Raw genomic sequence first — 24,475 nt, 5'->3', positions numbered from 1 at the left:
CTAGTGTGTGTGCATCTGTTCGCAAAGCTGAAGCCTCTTATAAAGATGTGTTCCCTGAACTGATCCAAAATAGGACTGTGTGTTTTTGTGTGTGAGAGAGTCGCTTACATCTGCTGCCAAAATCTCCTTGGGGATTTAGCCTTTTCAGAGCAACAAAAACTGGGTTTGAGTTTAGCCATTACATGGTCAATTAAGACTAACCTTTCTTCTGTTTGTGTGTGTGTGTGTGTGTGTGTGTGTGTGTTTTGTAGGAGATTAGAGACACTGTAGATGAACAGCGGATTCTGGAGAAGAAAGGCAGTTCAGCGGTAAGTGGGCTTCTCTCTATCTCTCACGAGCATAAACACTCACTCTCACGCTCTTATACCGGAGACAGACGAATAAGTCATGAGTCAGGTCTTTCCATCTCTCTGAGATTCCCAGAAAGTGAATTAAAAACGCAGTTGATGTCCAGTTCGTGGTTTTGCTGCTCTAAACAGCAGACTGGGGCTCTAACTAATGAGATGCATGAGATCGCTACTCATCACCACGCTGTCCAGAGACTTCGGTTTTTACTGGTAGTTTTATGTTTTGGGAGATGTCAGACATCATATTTTTATATTCTAGGTGTGTGTGTGTGTGTGTGTTGTTTTGTTCATAAATACCAGTTTCTACCAGGTTTTGCATATTTGGATTAGGATATTAGAGCCTGAACACTTTCTACACGATGGCTTAAAATGTCTAAGTGAATTAAACCTTTTTTTAAAGAAGGTATTTAAAAGGAAAGTCTGTTAGAGAAAGCTTTCGCATTCGAGTTACGGCTCATCGGAGGACTCGGGACAGATGTAGCACTGTACTTCCTGCCGCTTTAGCGCTTTGAAAGCGTTCCCGTGATTGCCTGCTAAACGGATTAACGCAATAGCTTTGTTTAAGGATCGTCTCTCTCTCTCTCTCTCTCTCTCTCTCTCGTTTTCATTTCATACAGCTGAAAGACTTGAAGCGGCAGCTCCATCTGGAGCGCAAAAGAGCGGACAAGTTGCAGGAGAGGCTACAAGAAATCCTGACCAACTCCAAGACCAGGACAGGTAAGCCATGCTCCACCGCTACCAGGACGAGTGAAGACTCCGCCCCCTGCACTTTTAGTCTTGTTGCAACACTTAACCCATGTACTAGAGTTCAAACCAGGATCAATCTTGTACCACCGCAGGTTATGTTTCCGCCGACAAATTCTTTCCGAACCGCAGATTGATTTTTATATGCCTGCATGTGCATAATATATTGGTGTTTACTTTACTTTACTTTACTTTACTCAACAGCGATCAAGTTTTCAGGTTAAGCCTTTTCACTCAAGGCTGCTTGCTTATACAAAAAAAAAAAAACAAGTATTTCAGCTGTAGTCCCGTGCAATTTGAATTTTTTTGTTCTTTTTTTAGTTGTCTGTAGAAGGCATCTCCAGACATCCTTTGCGTCCTGATATTGTAAGACCTTTTAAAACAGGAAGTAGCCCATCTCCACGTTCACACATGGCGTACTCCAAAGTTTTCACCTGGATTCCCTGAACCCGGGGTTAAAAATGTATTTTAATTTGTATTTATTTGACTAAATGTACCAAACTACACGTCTTCCTGCAACATAACATTGAAACGATAACAATAAACACCAAACTGTGGTCAGGAAGTACTACAGTGAACCTCACTTTACTGTGAAACGCTGATTCCACAATACCGTACACAAGGAAAGGTAAAATTCCCGTTATTCTAGCTTCCGTGCTGCAGTGACCGAGAAATCTGAACTCCGTACTGCTTATGCCACCATAATGACGTAAGAATGAGGCACTTGGGGACGAGTAACCTTGAGGAGTGGAAAGGTAAACTTGACATTACTGCTCCTTCTCCTGCATTCTATTCCATCAGTATTAACATGGAAAGTGTTTCCTGTGTTTGAATGAACGCAGGTAGGGTATGGTGGGGTGGAACGGGTGGATGGGGTGGATGTGGGGGGGGGGGGGGGGGGGGGGTGAGGGCAAGGAGCAGATGCGCTGAGCACCATTGGGAAATGTCTTGTGCATGCAACATTAAAGATTTAGTACGGGTACGTGAATATGCAGCAGCGCGCATAAATAAGACGGCGGACGAAAACTGCCTCGTGACCCCTGCACACAGAAGCTGCAGCTATGAAACGAAGCCCGGGTTTAGATACGTGTCGAATGGAACCGAATGCGTCACAGTATTGTTGTAATGCAGTTCGACTCTAGGCGGAATCACAATACCAGTTTTTCTACTTCATTCCTGTAGTAGTTCAGGGTTTGTACTCGTGCTATAACATACTGTATAACTTTAATTTGAGTCTTTCTGACTAAAATGTTTAATTGTGAGTGTATACAGTAGGGATTCTGTGATGGAAATCAGTGCATGGGCTCGGAAACACCTCCAGAACTCATTGTCTATGAACACAGTTGGCCGTGCCATCCACAACAGCTGGTTAAAGCTCTATCATGCAAAGAAGAAGCCGTATGTGAACATGATCCAGAAACACTGCCGTCTTCTCTGGGCCAAAGCTCATTTAAAATGGACCGAGGCAAAGTGGAAAACTCTTCTGTGGTCAGATGAATCGAAATTCTTTTTGGAAACCATTCAGTACGTTTACATGGACGACAATAATCCAATATTAACCTGATTTAAGACGATACTGTGATTTAAGAAACTAGCATGTAAACAGCAAATTTTAATTACCTTAATCCGATTGAGCTCGTCCTCGAAGAAAACACGAATCGAATTAAGACGTGTGGAGTACTCCTGTTTTAGTCGCATTATTGACGTGCGTTACAGACATGTAAACACCTTAATCACACTATTAACGTCGTGTGAGAGTTTTCACCGCATTTTGCGACAGGACACGTACACACACACTGCAGAGCTCAACCATTTGACGGCAAACAAGAGAGCACGGCTGCGTCCTAAACCGTGTACTTACCTACTATAGGCCTATAGTAGGTGAAATACATGTATCTCAGCTACTATATAGAAGGTAAGTACGCGATTTGGGACGTAGTCCATGGTTTCAAGCAGTCGTCTATTTGCACGTACAGCATGACTAATAATTAACCGCACTTGAAGCGTTTGTAAAAATTTTAAATAAAAACACCCAAAACTGTATACGGTACCATCACGAAGACAAACTGTATGTTGATGCGTGAAATTCTGGAGGGACGTCGGACGGCGTGGCGCGGTGATGTAATGACGTGTGCCGTTAATCGATCTATGTTCTATAACACGTAAAACCTGAACATGAAAGGAGTATTCTAAAAGTGACTCTAAACACCTTAATCCCAATATTGTCTTATTCAGAATAAGGTCAATAATTAGATTACTGCTGTCCATGTAAACGTAGTCACTGACACCGTGTCCTCTAAACTAAAGAGGAGAGGGACCATCTGGCTTTTTATCAGCACTCGGTTTAAAAGCCTGCATCTCTGATGATTTGGGGGTGCGTTAGTGCCTTTGGAATGGGCAGCTTGCACATCTGGAAAGGTGCCATCAGTCCTGAAAGGCATTGTGGGAAACTGCAGTATCTGATCACATGACGTCACTTGAGAATAGTGAAACAAAGGCTGCGTCTGGATATCCATACTATCCAAATAAACAGTAGGAGAAAAGCAGGTACATCAAAGGAGGAGTACATTACATTGCATTGCATTTATGGCAGCATTTGGCAGACGCCCTTATGCAGAGTGACTTCCATTTATCTTTCATACATCTGAGCCATTGAGGGTTAAGGGCCTTGCTCAGGGGCCCAACAGTGGCTGCTTAGCGGTGCTGGGGTTTGAACTCACGACCTTCTGAGCAGGGACTGGCGCCGAAGAGCTGTCCGAATCAAGAGTGGTGGAATGCAGGGCGTCGGCTCTTTTGAAGTTGTAGGTCACATGACGCTGCCAGCATGGCGGATGTCCGGATTGTATTCGTACTACACGTGTGTACTGATCAGTACTTTTTTTTCAGCAGTAGGTGCTGAATCAAACAAACATTTGCCAGGAACGTCTGACAGCAGACAGGTAGAATTTGGCCCCGCATCTAACCTGAATCAGGGGTAAATCGTGTTCTCACTGCGATCAGACTCTACCAAGCTTTGCTTAGATGTGTGACCTGAGAGTTTTCTCAGACTGGAAGTTTTAGATTCACAACTGTACATCCTCCTAATCGTAGTGGAGCAAATGATTGAAAAGACAACCCCAAATTTGTCAAGTACCCAGAGCAAAAAGTGGAGTCTGAACTGATCCAGCTTGTCCTACCTGGGTGGAGTGGAGCGATCGTAACCAGTAACTCCTGACCTCCAACCAGTAGACAAAGAAAACACCCCCTCAGCTCGGGAACTCTCTGATGGCCTCATCAACTCCGAGTTCAGCAAGTGTCGACAAATCAGCATGGCTCTTTACAGCATCAGCAGCGAACAGAGTAGCACTTCTTTCTTACCTTTAAATGAGTTATACTCTATATACACAAGTATTTGCTTTAGATCAATCAACATACAGACATATCAGCATGGTAAATCTATAACAATGCCTATACAGTTCGCTGGTTTGAACAGTTATTTGGCTAGCTTGTCGCTAACAGAAGATGAGCATGGGGGCATCCGTGGTTTCAGCCCCCACTTGCACAGAAGTCATCCCAAGCTCTGACGTCCCACTTCTTGAGGTCCAGGGGTTGAAAACACCTCCATGTGTTTCAGGCTGGATAAGTGCGCTTTATGTGTTGTTTCATGTTGTACAACATTGTGTGCATTAAGTTTATAGGAGGAGTTCAATCAAATCCAGCTCTGGTTCTCTGGTTCTGCAGCAAGGACCGTCTCCAAATTGCCCCAAGGTGCTGCAGTTCGTCAGCTGTTAAAACAATTAGTCCTTCAGGGGATATTCCTCTCCTCCCCGACATCCCCACAGCATCATTATCAGGGAGGGACGGGATGTGTAAATATTTAATGGTACCACCCCCACACACACACACATACACATCTAGAAATTTGCCACAGCGTAGGCAGATTTGCTCTCTGAAGGTTTTTGGTGAGGCCAGTGCTCTCCTCTTTTGATTCATCCATTATTTAAATGGCTGTAAATGTTTAATGGTGACTTTACAGAAAGTTTAGAATCAGACATTTTAAAGTAGGGGAAAAAATCTAGATGGTCTATGACTTTCCAGACGCTCATCCTTTGTCTTATATACACACAAACACACACACACACACCTTAAAGAGAGTAACACAGTGCTTCCTGGACCAGACCATGACTATATATGTGTGCGTGTATATATGTATGTGTGTATTTATGTGTGATATGTTTTTATATATATATATATATATATATACACTACATTATATTCTCAAGTCTGATCAGTCAGAAAGTGTTGATATATTTTGTAAAACAGCAGCTCTGTCAATCGATCGTGCAGACGGCAAGGTTTATATTAATTCGTGCGTTCCAGTATGTTATCGTTTCTACCGTAGCGTCTCATTCACAGTGGACAATGTAGTACACCATCAAAGACGGGTAATGACCTGTTAATGAATTGTTATTTACCGAAGAATAACTGTAAGTTGTTGCTCTGGTGAAGCTTTCAGTAAGGAGATGTTTAACGTTTCTGGAAGGAGTCTCCAGTGTCAGTGCTTTTGTAACGGTCAGAAGGTTTTCCACCACAGGCGAGTCTTCACGACTTTACACTCTCCGGGTCGGTTCTGATGATGAGTCTCAGATTTCCGTTAACGCGCTTGTTTAAACCCGTAACCGTTCTATAGTAACGACTCCGACAGAACGGGTGTGTTCGGCTCTCGCGCAATTTACGCTTTAACGAGGAAAAACGCCGCCGCGTCGGCATGACGAAGCGTTCTGCGAGGAGACGTGTGTATAACCTTTATGGATTGGAGACTGCATCAGCACTTTGAGTTAAAGCTGTTCTGATTAAATTGTTCGCCGCAGGGAAAGTCTTCAGGACAGAGGACTTTGCAGTTTATCAGTAACATGACAAGCTGCATTTTGTCTTATTAACACGGAGAGATGGAATGGAGGGGCCGGTGAGGGAACGGCTGTTTATTACGCAAGTCGATATCTTGTTTCCGGAATGTTTCTTAAAGTTAAATGTAACAATAAATTGATAAAGGTATAACATTTTCTTCTTTAATAAATACAAAGTGGTGTGTGTGTGTGTGTGTGTGTGTGTGTGTGTGTGTGTGTGTGTGTCCTTTAGCTTCTTGCAGCTTATTCATTTACAGATACTACTTCCTTCCTTGTATTCTTTTAGTCTTTGTTTCCTTCTTTCCTTCAGTGATTTCCTTCCTTCCTTGTCTTTTTTTTCTTCCTTCCTTCCCCGTCTTTCTTTCTTTCTTTTTCCCTTCTTTCTTTCTTTCTTTCTTTCTCCCCCTTCTTTCTTTCTTTTTCTTTCTTTCTCCCCTTCTTTCTTTCTATTCCCTTCTTTCACTCTTTCTTTTTCTTTCTCCCTCCCCTTCTTTCTTTCTTTTTCCCTTCTTTCTTTCTTTCTTTCTCCCTCCTCTTCTTTCTTTCTCCCTCCCCTTCTTTCTTTCTTTTTCCCTTCTTTCTTTCTTTCTCCCTCCCCTTCTTTCTTTCTTTTTCCCTTCTTTCTTTCTTTCTTTCTTTCTTCCTCTTTCTTTCTTTCTTTCTTTCTTTCTCCCCTTCTTTCTTTCTTTCTTTCTCCCCCCTTCTTTCTTTCTTTCTTTCTCCCCCCTTCTTTTTCTTTCTCCCCCCTTCTTTCTTTCTTTCTCCCCCCTTTTTTCTTTCTTTCTCCCCTTCTTTCTTTCTTTCTTTCTCCCCTTCTTTCTTTCTTTCTTTCTCCCCCTTCTTTCTTTCTTTCTTTCTCCCCCCTTCTTTCTTTCTTTCTTTCTTTCTCCCCTTCTTTCTTTCTTTCTTTCTCCCTCCCCTTCTTTCTTTCTCCCCTTCTTTCTTTCTTCCTCTCTTTCTTTCTTTCTTTCTCCCCCTTCTTTCTTTCTTTCTCCCCCCTTCTTTCTTTCTTTCTCCCCCCTTCTTTCTTTCTTTCTCCCTCCTTCTTTCTTTCTTTCTCCCCCCTTCTTTCTTTCTTTCTCCCACCTTCTTTCTTTCTTTCTCCCTCCTTCTTTCTTTCTTTCTCCCTCCCCTTCTTTCTTTCTCCCCTTCTTTCTTTTTCTTTCTCCCCTTCTTTCTTTCTTCCTCTCTTTCTTTCTTTCTTTCTTTCTCCCCCCTTCTTTCTTTCTTTCTCCCCTTCTTTCTTTCTTTCTCCCCCCTTCTTTCTTTCTTTCTCCCCTTCTTTCTTTCTTTCTCCCCCCTTCTTTCTTTCTTTCTCCCCTTCTTTCTTTCTTTCTTTCTCCCCTTCTTTCTTTCTTTCTTTCTCCCCTTCTTTCTTTCTTCCTCTCTTTCTTTCTTTCTTTCTCCCCTTCTTTCTTTCCTCTCCCCCATCCATCCATGGAGAAGCAGCTTGTTCTTGTATAGCTGATGAAAGCCTTTTGTCTAAAACCTCCTGTTTCTCTGGACTCATTGTGTACCTTTTTTAGAAATTTTTACAACCTCTAAATTTATCACGAAAGTATGCTGCATTAGCACCTTGGCTTCTTCCTTTATCTCCACACACACACACACACACACACACACACACACACACACACACACACACACACTTACACTTCTGTTGAGATTTGAGACTTGTGACCGTAGGGTGTTTTATGGGATCAAATGCTTGGCAGTAGTTTGGTTGACGTAGCATTTAAGTATCTCAGTTCACTTGCCTATTGTTGTCTATAAAGTGCATCAGAGATCCTGTTTATGCTAATTCAGTTCTGCAGATGTTTAAGCTTCTTCTTTTTTTTTTATGAGCAAGTAGATTGTGCTTATTATACGCTGTGTACTTGAGTAGTTTAACAATGGCTCTAGCATTATTTATCTCAGTTGCACTGTGAATGATCGGAGTTCATGCCTGAACAGTTCTTTATCCTGATAAAGACACTTAAACGCTACGTGTAACGTTGCTGTGGATTTGTTAGCAGATGGTTTTAAACACTTGAGGTAATTTAAGGAAGAAGAATGTGAATCTCTTGGCGTTGAGGTCATTCCTTTCTGACCCTTTCTGTGGTTAGGAGACACATTTATCTGTCTTGCTGGAACTATGTCTATGTTTTTGTGTTTGTTTTAAACGGCTCGCTTCAGGTCTCACCGCAGTGTCTCCGTCGGATCGAGGTTACTGCGAGCGATCGAGGTCTGTGGGGTGGTCCCACACCTTCACACTCTCCTCACTCAGCCTTACAGCTGGAATAAAGATTGCTCTTGGGATGTAGTGTCTTCTTTTCTGTATACGATTGCCAAAACGGAACCCAAATGTCCCAAGTGAACGAAACAAACAACAACAAAAAAGTCGCTTGTCGTTTCTTTTCTTAATATTTGGTTAAGCCTTTTGACTGTTTAATAGCAGCAGCAGTGCTGTCGGGTACGAATCCCAGTCGAGTCTCGATCAGTGAGTTCCTGTCAGTCTTAGACTCCGCCTCCAGAGTCCATGAGTCTGCTCCACTGTTCCACGTGCTGTTCCAGATAATTCCACATGTTTAAAACCAACCTTCCGTGTTTTTCTTCCTTCCTTCCCTGTCTTCTTTCTCTTTCTTTACCCCCTCTTCCTTCCTTCCTTCTGTGATTTCCTTCCTTCCCCCCGCCTTCATTCTCTCTTTCTTTCTCTCTCAATCTCTTTCTTTCTTTTTCCCCTCTTCCTTCCTTCTTTCCCTCACTCCCTTCATTCCTTCCTTCCTCCCTTTTGTGATTTCATTCCTTCCTTGTCTTCCTTCCTTCCTTCCTTCTGTCATTTCCTTCCTTCCTTGTTTTTCTTCCTTCCTCCCCTGCCTTCTTTCTCTCTTTCTTTCGTTTTTCTTTTCCCCCTCTTCCTTCCTTCTTTCCTTCCTTGTCTTCTTTCTTTCCCTCACTCCCTTCATTCCTTCCTTCCTTCCTTTTGTGATTTCATTCCTTCCTTGTTTTTCTTCCTTCCATCCTTCCTGCCTTCCTTCCCTGTCTTCTTTCTTTCCCCCTCTCTCTCCCTCCCTCTTCTTTCTTTCTTTCTTTCTTTCTTTCCTTCCTTCCATCCTTCCTGCCTTCCTTCCCTGTCTTCTTTCTTTTCCCCTCTCTCTCCCTCCCTCTTCTTTCTTTCTTTCTTTCTTTCTTTCTTTCCTTCCTTCCCTCCCACCCTCCCCCCTCCCTCCCTCCCTCCACCCTCCATGTGTAAAGTATGACTGATCACTTGCTGCGTGTCTGTTCTATTCATTGATGGCAGGGAATGTTGTTTGGCGCTGTTGCTCTAAGCAGTCTTGGGGCTTCCTTGTGCGCTGTGCTGCAGTGTGTTTGTTTGCTTCTTGTGGCACTGTGTGTTTTACGCCTCTCTCGATGCTGCTCTTCACTCTTTCGAGCAGTGTGTTCTGCCATGAACTCTGCTCTTGCTCTACCCTCGAGTCTTCCTTGTGGTAGATTATGTATGTCAAATGCAAGACATTTTCAGATGCATCCCTCACTTGCTAAAAATTTCTTCGCCATGCCCTCGGGCAGGTTTTCGTAGGACCGAGTCACGTCGTGCGTCTAGCAGCAGTGCTGAAAATGTGTAAACAAACTCTATATTGATGAAGGCCCCGGTCTTTACAAATCCTTCCACTGTTCTTTTCAGGTTTATGAGCTTCGACAGCTTTTCTTCAGAGGCCCTGTGAAATCTTCATCGATCGTAGTATATTACATTTGAACAGAATTCTGTGTGAATATCAAGTAACTATAACCGTGTGGTTCTTCTACAGCAGCACAGACCAAAACCACACGTAAACTGATTATGCCCGAGTTCCATTAGCTGTTTCAGGGGGTTATGGTTATCATTTTAGGAGCCTTGCAGGTAAAAATCCGAGAAGGCTCTCAGACAACAGCATGGCGGTTAGCGGAGTGTACGTTCATAGAGTCAGGATGTCAGACTGAGCAATTTAACATGCAGAACATCTGTTTTTGTGTTAAATGAAGTTACCACGTGTTTTCTTAATATAGACGCGAACGTCTGCTGTGTCAGTGTGAAAGGGGAATGGCTGTTTATCTGAGATGTGTGTGTGTTATTGTGTCTAGGTCTGGAGGAGCTGGTGTTGTCTGAGATCAGTTCTCCGTGTCGGACCCAGCAGACAGGAGACAGCAGCAGCGTCTCGTCCTTCAGCTACAGAGAGATGATGAAGGAAGGAGCATCGGCACAGACCACCAATAAGGTATTCCAAGATTGTGTTTCTCAAAGGTTCTCGGACAGACCGTTTCCACGGACCTCCATAACGTCCTGCAAGCACTAGGTTTAACTAGTTCACCTGTGTTAGCTGTTGCTATAGAAACAGTAACGTATTCGAATCAATAGAAACCTACGATTTGTCGGTCAACACCTACAGACCATTCAGAATCAAGAGTTCAACAGTATCGTGGTGTATATATTTTCCAAACTATCACACAATATCTTTACCGAACAAATGTTATGTTTACATTTATTTGAAATGGCTAAATGACGGAGCCAATTGCGCGCCATGTTTTAATAGGCCGCCGATAAACCACCGCACAACTGCGTCCGTTTTTGACGGCACGTGTTGATTTAACGCACACAAAACAGGTGTGGACGCAGTGCAATTTTCACATCCTTTCTGGAACAGGGGTGAGAAACCAAACTCTAAAAAGAAACAAAAAAAACCACTCACTCACATCCACCTCGCTCTGCTCCGTTGCCATAGACAACTTACTATTTGCAGCTCTCTGAGCTCGTACAGTGCCTATAGAAAATCATCATACCTCTTTTGAAGTAGTCTTTTTTTTTTTTGTCTTACAACCTGAGATCAAAATCGATGAAAAATATATTTATTTGTTCCAGCTTTATTTACACATTCTGCCTTACAACATCAACGTAAAAAGGCAACAGTTCGGAAACTGTTGGAAAGAAAACTAGAACAACAGAGTTGGAAAAGTGATCAGCCTCATGATTTAATACTTCGTAGAGCCATCTTTTGCTTTAATTACAGCCATCAGTCTGTTTGGATATGTCTCTCGCTTTGCGCACCTAGATTGGGGAACATTTGGCCGTTCTTCCTTGAGATTCGTTCGAGTTCAGTCTAATTTTGCTGACCGGAAGGTCAGGGGTTCAAGCCCCAGCGCTGACAAGGTGCCACTTTTGGGCCACTTACAAGACCCTTAACCCTCTCTGTTCCAGGGACGCTGCATCATGGCTCACCCTGCGCTCTGACCCCAACTTCCTACCATGCTGGGGTATGCGAAGAAAAGAATTTCACTGTGCATATGTATATGTGATCAATAAAGACTTTTTTTTTTTATTTCGTCATGAGCGACGATCCACATCGACAGATTGGATTTAGATCGGGGCTCTGACTTGGCCACTCAAGGACATGCACCTTCCTATCCTTAAGCCACTGCATAGTTTTTTTGGCGGTGTGTTCAGGGTCGTTGTCGTGCTGGACGGTGAACCACCTGCCCATCTTCAGCTATCTAGCAGAAGACTGCAGGTTTTCCTCAAGGATTTGGGTGTACTTGACAGCATCTGTTTCCCCTTCAATCCCTTCAATTGCCCAGTCCTTGCTGAAGAGAAACACCCCCACAATATAACGTTGCCACCACTATGCTTCACAGTAGGTATGATGTGTTTTGGGTGGTCGCTTCGGGTGGTCGCTTGCAGTTCAGTCCAAAAAGTTCAATCTTGGTCTCATCTGACCATAAAACCTTTTGCCACATAGTATTAGCATCTTCCAAGGATTTTTTTTTTTTTTTTGCAAAGCACAAACGAGACTCTGTGTGGCCCTTTTTCAGAAGAGGCTACTTTCTTTTCACCCTGCCATACAGGACAGCTTTGTGTAAAGCTTGTGAGATTGTCACATGTACAGACCGACCAATCTCAACCTTAAGGACTTGTAAGTCCTTCAAAGTTGCCATTGGCCTCTTGGTAGCGTCCGTGATCATTATCCTCCTGGCTCGGTCATCCGGTTTGGAGCGGAGGGACGGCCCGATCTAGTCAAGGTGTTGGTAGTGCTATACGCTTTCCACTTCTTAATAATGCTCTTAACGGGACTCAGAGGGATGCTTAAAGCCATTTGAAATCTTTTTTTGTGTCCTTCTCTTAACTTGTTCCTTTCCACCACTTTGTCCCGGAGCCCTTTCGAAAGCACCTTTCCAACCATGGTGTATTCTTTGCGTTGCCATGCACTACTAGTAATGGAATCGTCACGGAACAGACGGTTTTCTTATGAAATAATCAAAATCCCTGCGATTGATGTCAAGTGGGGGTCAATTAGCCTGGTGTTGTGATCTGGGAACTGATTGGTTGTACCTGAGCAAGTTTATAACGGTTACTCTAAGGGGGCTGATGACTTATCCAAACCGGGAATTTCACGAATGAACTTTTTAATAATTGTTCAGAATTTGTCCAGGGTTATGACGTGTAAATACAGACGTCACATAGTTTCCAGGGTGACAAAAGGTAAGGATTTCGACAGGGTATGATGATTTCCTATAGGCACGGTATGCAGCTATTAATATACTCCTGGATACTGTAATAAGCATGAATACTGCAGTTTTAAAATAACTCCGTTTAAAATAACCCCCCCCCCCCCCCACCACCACCACGCCTGCTCTTCTTCCGCAAAACCAAACAAAAGCCGAAACGAGGCAGTCTTTATTTAAGCTGAATCGTCTTTGTCCTTTAGTAAAAGAAGCTCATTTAATAAGCCGGAGGAAAGATAAGACTCTCCGGGGGAATTGAGAAAGGACCTCAAGGGACCGCTTCCAGTCTCAGGGACAGGCTGACCTCGTTTTCATCGCATACACTCCGGTTCCTGAACCCGAACGCACGCCGAAACGAGTAGTAAGCATGAACGCTACACTACAAGCACGAACACTTGTAGGAAGATGAAGGAATTGTCTCTACGTAGAAGTGATTACTGCAGTGGGGGGTGTATAGTTTAGGTGATCAGTCACTACCGTCCTGACTTAACAGTTCATGCTCATGAACGCTTTCCCGCCCGAGCACGTCGCGAGCAAGTCAGCCGTGCCGGACCCGTTTCAGCTCCGTCCGAGCTACAGACCGAAGATCGACGCAGGATTTTCCAGTCGTTTTAGCAGGACTAAAGCTGCGTTTCCCGGGGCTGTGTCTGTGGAGTGTGAAGTTTTCCACATGGACAGATGGAAGGTGCCAAGCGGCCGTGCGCTCGAGTGTTTACATTCTGCTTGTTCCGCATCTCCATTTCACCACTCCACACGCTGAAAGAGTAATCCAGGGCAAGGACGGGGGACTTTTAGGATTCCTTTAACTGTGGCTGAAACAACAACAACGACGACGATCACATGTACGCTGCTTAAAATTCCAGCACCCCAGTGTAAAATATCTCTAAACTAGGGGTCACTTGATTTACAAATGGGGTCATAAGAGAAATTAATTAATTTAATTAATGTCCTCTTGTCCTCAGATGAATATTATTACTAATATTTATGTTACTCCTATCACTGTAACTTTGAAGATTGATTTTGTGTGCTACTGTTTTTCAATTTTACTTTTAAACATGGAAAAAAAAGCGCCATATTTAAATGATGGGTGTACGTTCTCTTTTACTCTTTTCCACACTCCTGATGCATTGCACTAATGTTGGAGTTCGTTAATAAACATTTCTTCGTTCATCTATCTTTGCTACAGTTGAGTTTACATACGCCTTGCAGAATTTGCAAAATGGTAGTAATTTTTTTTAAAAAAAAAGAAGGATCATAAAAATCGCGTTTAGTTTTTGTTTTGTTTTTTAGTCCTGCCCTGAATAAACTATTTCACATAACAGATGTTTACATATAGTCCACAAGACACAATAGTAACTGATTTTACACAAATGAACCAGCTCATAGTTGTTCATGAGTCCGTTGTTTGTCCTGAGCAGTTAAACTGCCCACTGTCCACTGAAAAATCCTCCAGGTCCTGCACGTTCTTTACTTTTCCAGCATCTTCTGGATATTTGAGCCCTTTCCAACAGCGGCTATATGATTTTGAGATCCATCTTTTCACACTGAGGACAACTGAGGGACTCGTACACGACTATTACAGAAGGTGCAAGCGTTCACTGATGCTCAAGAAGGCAACACGATACATTAAGAGCCGGGGGGGTGTAAACTTTTGAACAGGATGATCGGTGTAAATTATTTTGTTTACATAATACTACTACATAATATATTTACATGTTTCCCAAAAGACAAAACGATAACAATTTACACCGATGATCCTGTTCAAAAGTTTACACCCCCCCTGCTCTTAATGTATCGTGCTGCCTTCTTGAGCATCAGTGAGCGTTCGCACCTTCCGTAATAGTCGTGTACGAGTCCCTCGGTTGTCCTCAGTGTTAAAACACGGATCTCGCCTTCATATAGCCGCTGCTGGAAAGGGCTCAAATATGCAGAAGATGCTCTTCCAGCAAATAAATAAATAAAAAGTATTAAATAAAAAACAAAATGCAATTTTTATGATCCCTCTTATTTTTAAATCATTACCTTTTTTTTTTTTTTTTAAAAACAGATTCTGCAACGCGTGTGTAAACTTATGACCTCAACTGCAGTTCCTCAAAAATATCGAGTGTCTCTGGATCAAGAAAACGAACATATACTGAAACATTTATAGTATATGGACTTATAAGTGAAAACTGATAAATCTGGAATAAAAATGTCGGGTGGTCGAGGCTTTGGGTCGCAGAAATGTCCATTTAGGATCGTTCGCCCAAAAAGATTGAGAAACTGTAGCGTAACCTGAATTCTACTGTGAGCCGTGAACAGGAACGTGATCTTTATTTCCGGGTTGATGATGTTTGTTTTTTTTTTATTTGTTTGTTTCTTTGTCTGTAGTCCAACACCAGCAGTCCTCAATCCCAAAGACCAGCTGACCTCTCTGACGACGAGGTCAACGAACTCTTCCAGAGGCTGGCTGAGGTGCAGCAGGAAAAGTGGCTGCTGGAAGAGAAGGTGTGACCTTTGACTTCTCTCCTCAATGCTAGCTGACAGTTGTATTGATTACTGAGGGCAAAAATGTCGTGTGTGTGAAGTGCCTGAGATTAATGGATAATCCTGGCTACTCTAACAGAAGAGTCTCATAGTGCTACATTTTGTGTGCCGTTATTTAGTTTTATGCATTTCGCAGACATTTTTATTCAAAGTGAGGGAGAATCGGAAGTGCAGAGCTAGGTAGCTGATGGTTACTTGCCTTGGTCAAGAGTTCAGCAGTGGTTCTCAGGCTTTTGTAGGAATTCAACAAGAGCCTACTATATTGGCACCTGATCTGGCATCGGGTAAAATCCAAACGTTGTGATTGGTCTAAATGCCACAGCGATTAAAAGTCATTATCTCATTGGCTGAACAAGCTTTTCTGATCGTACCCTGGTAATGTATGTGTATAATATTTACTGAACCAGTGCATGAAAGCTTAGATGCTCCTGGGTCATGATGCTTATGGTGTGAAATATACATAACACTAAACCGACACAAGCGCTTAGTTAAGGGACGCAGGGTTCAGTGCCCTCGTGTGCATGAAATCAAAGTACTGATTTAGGTTCGGTGTAACAGCTGAGATTAGACGCACTGTTTTGACTGCGTCTCCTGATTTAGATCATCTTGGGTCACTGGGCAAAAATACGGTTAAGATCCCGTGACTAGACGTGTTCTGTTACAATTCATTTTACCTTTAAGTGAAGGAGAAATGTCATTTTTTTCTTTTTCTTTTCTTTCTTTCTTTCTTTCTTTTTTTTTTAACCTGCCACATCCATTTAGTTTAAACTGCTTGTCATGTCTCCTGTGGTGTTGAGGGACCAGTATAGCATGTGCTGTTTGTTCTTGCGTCAAGGTGAAACACTTGGAGGTCAGCTGCTCCTCTATGGCCGACGACATCTGCAAGAAGAGCGCCATCATAGAGACTTACGTCATGGACAGCAGGAGAGGTAAGAGGCTCACTGGCTCTCGGTTTGTGTTATTTAGCCCCGGGTTTATTTGCTTTGTCCCCGAGTCGTAACACCGCGTGCGCTTGCAGTTTTCGATCAGCTGTTAGCCATGCCTCGGTTCCTTTTTTAAATGATTACTTATCATGTGAACAACCGCTGTCCATTGGAGGGTGAAATAAAAAGCTGTTTTGATGTCACACAGTCTGTGTAATCTTATATTGGGGGTCTATAACTAGGCATTTCTTAAATTATATGCAGTTTGCAGCCTCGGAGAACATTCACTGTAGTCTTTCATTCATCCTGCTTGACGTAGTTATGATGTGTTTTTAATTAGGGATGCAGCGATATTGATACAGGTGTCGAGGATTGATTCGGTACAATGCTCATTTACCGTGTACTCGTATGAAATGCTCTGATACAGTACCACGTGATCTGGTGCAACCTAAAGTGTATGTTGTCACGCTGATGAAATGACCGATGGCATGAAATGACGGCTATGTGGACAGATTTCACGATCAAAGCACGCTGTCCTCGGTAAAAATACCCAGAGGAGGAACTACAGGATCTTCCTACGATACATGGGACCTGATCAAATATCTTCTAGATCGATATATAACGAATGTATAATACTAAGTACGAGATTCATTTCGGTATCGGTATCAGTATCAGCACAAAATCATACTCGGTCTGGGGGGAAAAAATGCTAAGATGTGTCCCTAATTTTCATCAAGCTTGCGCAGGCACCATCTTCATTTAGGATCTTCTGCGTCTCACGATTCAGTCCGTACGCAAATCTCAGCTTCGGAAGCAGTAAAACTCCCAAGTCCGTGTAAACAAGCAGCCGGTATAAATCGTCAGTTGTCTCGCTTGTGTGATGTCTCTATAAACGTTGGTAGCCTTTATTTATAACGCTGCTATTTTTGACATTTATTCGTGGATATGATTCGAAGCAGTAGTGTGGAAAACGGGAAAGCGGAGAAAAAGAAGAGCCGATCGGATACACAGAACCGCTTGCCCGGGGATGCTCTTAGCAGCACGTGTAATCGTGGTACGAGTGCAAATAATTCATGGAGGTAATGTAACACGGAGTGAATTCACCTGTTTTTGTAAATAAATAAATAAATAAAAACCAGTTGGCGTGAGTTGATATTTCACTACTTTTAGTAATCTCTTTTTATTCTTATATGTCAAAAGAACTTGACCTGTGTAAGAAGAATAAGCAGAGGAAGCATATTTGTCACATGTGCGTTAAAGCGTGTCCCAGTTTGTTAGGAAACTGGGGTCAGAGTGTAGGCTCAGCCATGATACAGTGCCCCTGGAGAACATAGGCTTAAGGGCCTTGGTCAAGGGTCTAACAGTGGCAGCTTGGCAGTGCTGGGGCTTGAACCTCTGACTTAACTCAGAGCCTTAACCGTTGAAATGCAAACGTTTTCACATATCCCGGCTTGTTAGGAAGGGAAGCTGGGGTCAGAGTGTAGGGGCAGTTATGATACAGCGCCCCTGGAGCACATAGGGGTTAAGAGCCTCGCTCAAAGGCCCAACAGTGGCAGCTTGGTGGTGCTGGGACTTCAACCCTCAACCTTCTGATCAGTAACCCAGAGCCTTAACCGTTGAGTCACCCACTGCCCGATGTGTGGTATACACCAAAAAGGTCATGTCGGTTTATCTTAAATAATTGTCCATGTTCGGTGCAGAGGGAAAATCAGTCAAGCACATGAAGTTTCACGTTGGAGAAAAAAACGACCATGGCTCCACTTATATTTCGATTCGTTCATTTAGCAGACGCGAAATTTTTATCCAAAGTGACTTACGAGCGAGGAAATACAAGCAAACTGATACATCGAGCGGAGAACGATACAAGTAGCTCTACCGTACATTCCACCTCTGAGGGTCGGGACGGTCAGTTTGAAAGGTCCTTAAAGGGGAAACTTAGTCCACGTAGTCATTTTAAAATGAAAAATGTAAAAGTGTACTAAAGCTGTGAAATGGATCGTTTTGACCTGAGCAGAACACAATGAGTAAAGAGCTCCATGTAGCATCTCCTCACTTTGCTCAGATTAGCATCAGCTCTTGCCCTTTGTGTTATCTGTCTGCCTCGATGCCCTTTCTCCCGGGCCGAACGAACATTACCTTAATGAAAATCGACTCCGAGGATGAATGAGCGTGGCGTTCACTCCTCTCCTGTTTCTGGTGTATTTATTTATTTATTTATTGTCCCAGTCACTTCTGTGCTGATTAGAAAAGCACTGTACTGCGAGCGTGCAGATGCTCTGATTAAGTGCGTGCTGGTGAGTTAATGTCCTAAATCAGTTCCTGATTGAAAACAATCAGAATTAACTGCTGTCGGAAGACACCCGGAGATGGTGTTGCTGAATTAGTATTCGGTACGTAGGTCGATGGATTCATAGAGAGACCGACGGCCCGCCGAGACACATCACCTCGTTTACATTCAGCCTCGCTTCATACGCAATTACAGGACAACTTCACAGTCCAATCCTGAAACACGTAAACAATCGATTACTTAAATTCCCATACGACTGACTTATTTAGTTGTAAACTCCGAACTTGTTCCCGGGTCAGAAACGTATATGAAAGAGCAAGGAAGTCTCCGTGTCAGCAAATTGCTGTGAAATACGACGAATAGACCGCTTCGGGACACGGCGTACCTCCACTTCATCACACCACCCTGTTGTTGATTATTTTCCCAGAACAGCATAACGCAAGATGTTTCATTCCGCACATATCGCATACTTAAGCAAGTGATTACAGAGCACAGTATCTATCATGATAATATATAGCCTTGTTACGAAAACCTTGTTTTTCATAACCACCTTTTATCAAAAGAAGAGGTGTTTATTTACATGAAGGATGGGAGGTTGCGAGGGGAATGAAACGGTAGGTACGAAATGAGATTTTTAACATCTAATCGAATTTCTTGTTGCTACAATTAACAGTGGATTTATAAAACCATTGACAATCCAGAAATCATATCATCCAGCCCTTTAGCAAGGAGGTTTGTAATAGTTCATGAATCTCATTTTCCACACTTTGACTGAAGTAGGTTTTTCCATTTATCTAGCAAAGCATATCCCAAAGCACAGCTGCGATCAGGTGAATTTTTTTTGTAAACACTCCCGAAAGCACGGGCTAGAAAGCCCCCTCTGACGCGAAATGACCCAGTTTTCGATCTGGAACTGTGCAGAGAGACTCGTAATTCATCACTGGAGTCTGTTTTCGACAGTGTGGCTTGCTTGTACGCGAGTAAGCACTCACTCGTGCTCAATAATATCGCCTGTCACGAAGTCCAGGCTGCACCGCACGCAAAGGCTAGCTCTTAAAAAATAAATAAATAAATAAAAAGGTTGCGGCCTCACCGGAGTTTGACTTCTGAACATCCAACAGGGTCTGCTGCTTCACTTTAACCGTAGGATTTTTTTTTTTTTTTAAGCGAGCAAGTGTAGACAGAGGTGGTGTTTTGTCATACGCATGATCAACTACGAGGAACGTATGGTGAATTCCATATTGCTTTGAACTGATGATCACTGACAGTTTGTTAATGTATATTCCAAGAAAAGGAACGTCTCCGGGGTTTGGAGGTTCGATTCCCGCCTCCACCTTGTGTGAGTTGAGTTTGCATGTTCTCCCTGTGCTTCAGGGGTTTCCTCCTGGTACTCCGGTTTCCTCGCCCTGTCCAAAGACGCTCGTTGTAGCCTGATTAGCATCTCTAAATTGTCCGTAGTGTGTGATTGATTGTGCCCTGCGATGGGTTGGCACACCGTCCAGGGTGTCCCCTGCCTCGTGCCCCAAGTCCCCTGGGATAGGCTCCAGGCTCCCCGTGACCCTGTGTAGGATAAGCGGTACGCAAAATAGATGGATGGCTGGATTTCATGACTGTGCTGTTTATATATTTTTTTTTTTTAACAATTTGTTGACAAGTCGGTTCAACAACCAGAAAACGAAAAAAACGACTACACTTACTGGCCACTTTTAAGAACACCTATACAGTGTTACACCCACACACATTCATGCAGTTATCCAATGAACCAATCACGTGGCAGTAGCCCAGCACATTAAATCATGCAGATACAGCTCACGATCGTCAGTTCATTATCACATCACATCAGACCGATTTACACTAACCACTCTATATAACCATGCTGAGCAGAAAAGCACCTCAGAAAGCAAAGAATGTCAGACCTCGAAGCAGATGGACTACAGAAGCAGAGGACCACATCAGGCTCCAATCCGTTCGTCCAAGAACTGTCAGTTATTCCAGGCAAATACATGGGACTAGGCAGGGAGTCCCATATATATTTATACCCAACCCCCGCCCGCCCACCCCCAACAAGTTTTCTAGATTTTTCCTCATTGGTTTCTTGTGTCTCATATCCTTCACTAAGCTCTCTAATTCTCAGTTCCGCAGTATTACTCAGAAGAAACGTTAGTTTTAATTAATTCAAAGTTTACTTTTTCTCTCTTGCTATTGCTCTTACTCTATACAGTGTGATACAAAACGCTCGGTACTATCGAAGTGTTTAATTTAATTACACCATCACGAAAAGCATTCTGTTTTCCCAGCACCTTGCTTGAGTAACTCTGTTCAATACTAATGAATAAATACTAATGAATAAATACAGTTCCACCAGCACAACGCTATTGGGAAATATTCCAACAAAATTCTGTGTTCATCCCAACACAACACTTCTTTTTCTTTTCTTTTTTTTTCTTTTCTTTTTTTTTTTTTCTTGGACCCTTAATGTGCTCAGATAAGGACTTGGTTGAGCGTCTTGAATAAAAGTCAATATTCATTTTCCATCTAGATTCACTCCACTTTAATTCCCATCACACACGCACACACACAATGCCACTTTGATGAGGTATGCGCTCACCTTTTGCCCTAAAAGAACCTTTTCCAGATCATTGAGATTACAGTCATTACTTCAGGCGCTCTGTCTTCATTAGCCTGCCAGAAAATGGGTTAATTTTGTGTCCGCAGTAGAGAGATGATGATGATGATGATGATGTGACTTTATCCTCCCCTCCCCTACGAGCTTTCCTCCTGTTTTAATTTCATGACCGACTGATTTAACATTTAATTTAACATGCCAGACTAGGTTTCATTAAGGCCAGCGTCTTCTAATTGTAAATATTGTGCTATAAAAGTTGAAGGTCTCTGATCCTTTGAGGTTGCAGGACTACCTGCACAACCGCATTGTGTTTTTCCCTGGCGGTCTTCCCTCATCTGAGCTTTCATTTTTGTCTCTTACACACATTTTGTGTGTTGCTGATCTCATGAGCTTAAGAAGACTCGGCTCTTGATTTTCTCATCACGGGGCTTTAGTCCAGTGTTTTAATTCGCAAGCCTCGTTTGTTTTGACTGGCTCAGGATTCGGCAGTGAACCGGATCGCCTCGATAAGCCGCCTGTTCGATACAGAGGTACTCCGGACTGTCGGAGGTCAGCCGTGAAATTTCTGGCTGGCCCTATTTGCTAATCAGAATGTCCATGCACGGAGAAAACAGACTTTCACCTATGGATTACAAACGACACATTCGTCACAGATGTCGCTAGGGGTGATTTCAGGTTTTCTCCGATATTTTCCAGTTCCAAATGCTTACTCGTGGATGGTTAACATGGCACCCATACTGCTGCAGCTGATTATATCCATGCTAAATTTTATACAGTAATGTATACAGTAACAAATGTAAAGTAGCCATCTTTACGATCCCTACGTATTTAACCACCCCGGGCTTCAAATGAGCACATCCTTTAGTTTGTATAATCACAGCTCTCACTAGGGTGAGAAATAGGATTAACCAATCGGGCTCATGTATTTTTCCCCACTTCTTACGAAATCCAACTAGTTACGCTCTGAGCTCTAGGATCTCCGAAGACAGCCGACGACGTCTAAGGAGGAACGACGCGAAGGTTTTCCAAGCTAAGCTGTCACTTTCCTTACGACAGGGATGTTATTTTAATCATTTTCTGTAGAACTGTCACGAGGGCAACGTTATTAATTCGGCAAGATATGCATTGAGATATGTTGCGCAATGAGTGATTAAATATCAAATTCACTTATCGGTATAACTGTACAGACCATGCAGGTATTTTAGTGAATTCTCCTAATAGTGAGTACTTGCTACGCCACTGTCTCTGCAGTGATGGAAGTCTGTAGATGGCAGCGTGTTGGTCTGGGTCAGGAAAGGAACAAGACTTGCTTTGAATGAAGAAGCTGGGAAGAGATCCTGGGTCGTGATATAGGGAAGCAAACGGAGCAAAGATGGAAGACCGTAGGAAAGACAGGAGGGGCGGCGTTCGCAGAAGCCGAAGACGCCACTACGGGATAAGGGCTGACATGAGCAGTGATGTAAATGATTCAGCATGCAGACATGCCCGAGCGAACCCAACACTCATCCTCAATAATGCAGCAGAGGGAGAGTGCGTGCTGCTCTTCTCTCTGCACCCGAGTCTCCGATCGAGAGAAAACGAACGTCCGACCTAAACAGTACAGTTTCTCCTTTTTATCTCCTGCATCGAGCAGTCCTGTTCGCCTGAAGACCACGATCAAGATCAAGTCTAAGATCTTGTATGTACTATGTGGAAGTACCTGCATTTTGCTCTTAAATGGATAACAGCGTTGGGTGTTTTTTTTTTGTTTGTAAAATTGTTCACAATGTCCTGGAAAAGGATGATGATGATATTAACGAGTTTTAAAGATTTTTTTAAGGGGTATTTTAATGATTATATTTCAAAGTAAAGTGTATTATAGTGGGTTGGGATAGGCAAACCTTCCGTTTTCTAAGTGCTGTATGTTTTGTAGGTTTTATTTATGAGAAACATGCACACACGTTGTTGTGAAGGCCACTTTACTTGTGTTCAGAACGTCTTTTACTTTACATACTTTACATACATATTCGTAAACGGAATATCAGCGGGACACAAACGACGCCCCTTATCGCAGAATCTCCCAGATGTTGCACAGTGGTACTAGAGATGCTGATACTGATCAAATGACGCACAGCGCTAGCTAGGGGATTTCACTCCAATGACGTTCGAGTACTTTAAACGTTAAAGGCACGTTTCACCTAAAACGTGTTACGGACCAATCACACGTCGGCCAATACTTAATCCAGTATGTAAATCATCTTAAAAGGAACAGAGCCAAACATTAGAGCGAAACGGTCGCTACGTGTCCATCCAAGAAAGGTTTATCGCATTGAAACGTATCAACCTGCGATGGCCGCAACATCAGAACCAATTAATTGGCACAGTGTCTCGAACGTAGGCCGTGACATTCTAAAAATGTTGCAGCCAGAGACTTTCTGTGAAGTGTCTCTCCACCACTACGTCCCAGAACGCTTTACTGCGTGGGCTGTCCCAGACCCATGGGCTTCATCACATAAGGGCATGTACTTGGAGCCCTATCAGACGAGCAGCTGCTCCATTCTGACATCGTCTTCTGATATTTCATACAATTGCAAGGAACTTTATTTGCGACTTTATTTACTTATTTATTTATATTTTTAAAAAAATTTTAGGATGACCTCATCACGCACACCATTTTATCAGTAAAAGGCCAATTTTTATATATATATATAATATATATATCAGGCCAGATTTTCAAATTTTCCGATAACAGAAAAGTGAAGAGAAAAAAAAAAGTGCATAGAGACTTGGTTATTATAGGTGTGGATTGTGTTTCAGTGCAAGTCATGTTTGGATCACATCATGAACTGATTCATGATCTACCTAAATGGACTTTAAATGTAGCTATAACTTCCTTTTAGCCTCATCGCAAATGATTCCCATCACCATAACTCATTTGCTGAGGCATATTTTAATCGCAGCATTTGTTCAATGTTTTTAATTGTGATTTACTCGACAGGTGAATATGGCATTTGCTGATGGGATCTGAAGTCAGAGCCGTCACTGGTGAAAGCTTTTTGAATTGAAATAGTGTTTGCCGTAAGCATGGGATCAGAGAAACCTTCAATCAACACTCGGTTTTAATGCAGTTATTAAGAGCCACAATAATCAATCCTTCCTCACCGAGGATAATCAATAGGTCAGAACTTGAAGTGCTTATACGTTCAGGTATTGGGATTCCTGCCTCCGATTTCACATAGTCTAAAGAACCACATTCTTCAGTTTACAGTTTAATCAAAATGCAGATTTGTAATGTGTGTGGAAAAAACCGTGTGTAATATAAGATGGCCATGTCTGCAAATGTGTGGGACAGAAGAGTCCGAGCTAATCTTGCATTAAGGTTCAGAGACTGTGCGTGAGAGAGAAGCACTTTCTGTCTAAGTGCTCTTCCTTGCAGGAGGCTCTCAAGCGAACACACGCCTTGCTGCATACTGCAGGTCCTCTACCCCACCCATTGTGTGAGGGTTTTTTTTGTGTGTGGACTTTTATTGGTGCATGAATTAACCTAACTTATCACCTATCTTCGAGGATTGAAGCCAGTTGCTGCAAATCATTTCATCTACTCGTGCCGGATCTTACATTAGAACCACAAACCCATGCTATGG

The 24,475-nt window shown here is 42.8% G+C and overlaps 1 protein-coding gene across 3 annotated transcripts in view; it reads left to right on the top strand.

Annotated features, from left to right (window-relative positions):
• The window catches only part of gripap1 (GRIP1 associated protein 1), a 64,451-nt gene that overhangs the window by 27,123 nt on the left and 12,853 nt on the right, over nt 1–24,475 (top strand). For all 3 annotated transcript variants that reach the window (XM_053625647.1, XM_053625646.1, XM_053625648.1), the window contains 5 exons: nt 252–308; nt 965–1,064; nt 10,079–10,212; nt 14,861–14,977; nt 15,852–15,945. In XM_053625647.1, the coding sequence (XP_053481622.1) occupies nt 252–308; nt 965–1,064; nt 10,079–10,212; nt 14,861–14,977; nt 15,852–15,945 (502 nt within the window). The remainder of the gene's footprint in view (nt 1–251; nt 309–964; nt 1,065–10,078; nt 10,213–14,860; nt 14,978–15,851; nt 15,946–24,475) is intronic.

The sequence above is a fragment of the Ictalurus furcatus genome, chromosome 5 (genome assembly GCF_023375685.1).
Source record: "Ictalurus furcatus strain D&B chromosome 5, Billie_1.0, whole genome shotgun sequence".
Lineage (NCBI taxonomy): Eukaryota > Metazoa > Chordata > Actinopteri > Siluriformes > Ictaluridae > Ictalurus > Ictalurus furcatus.
This window is presented reverse-complemented; position numbering and strand designations above follow the sequence as displayed.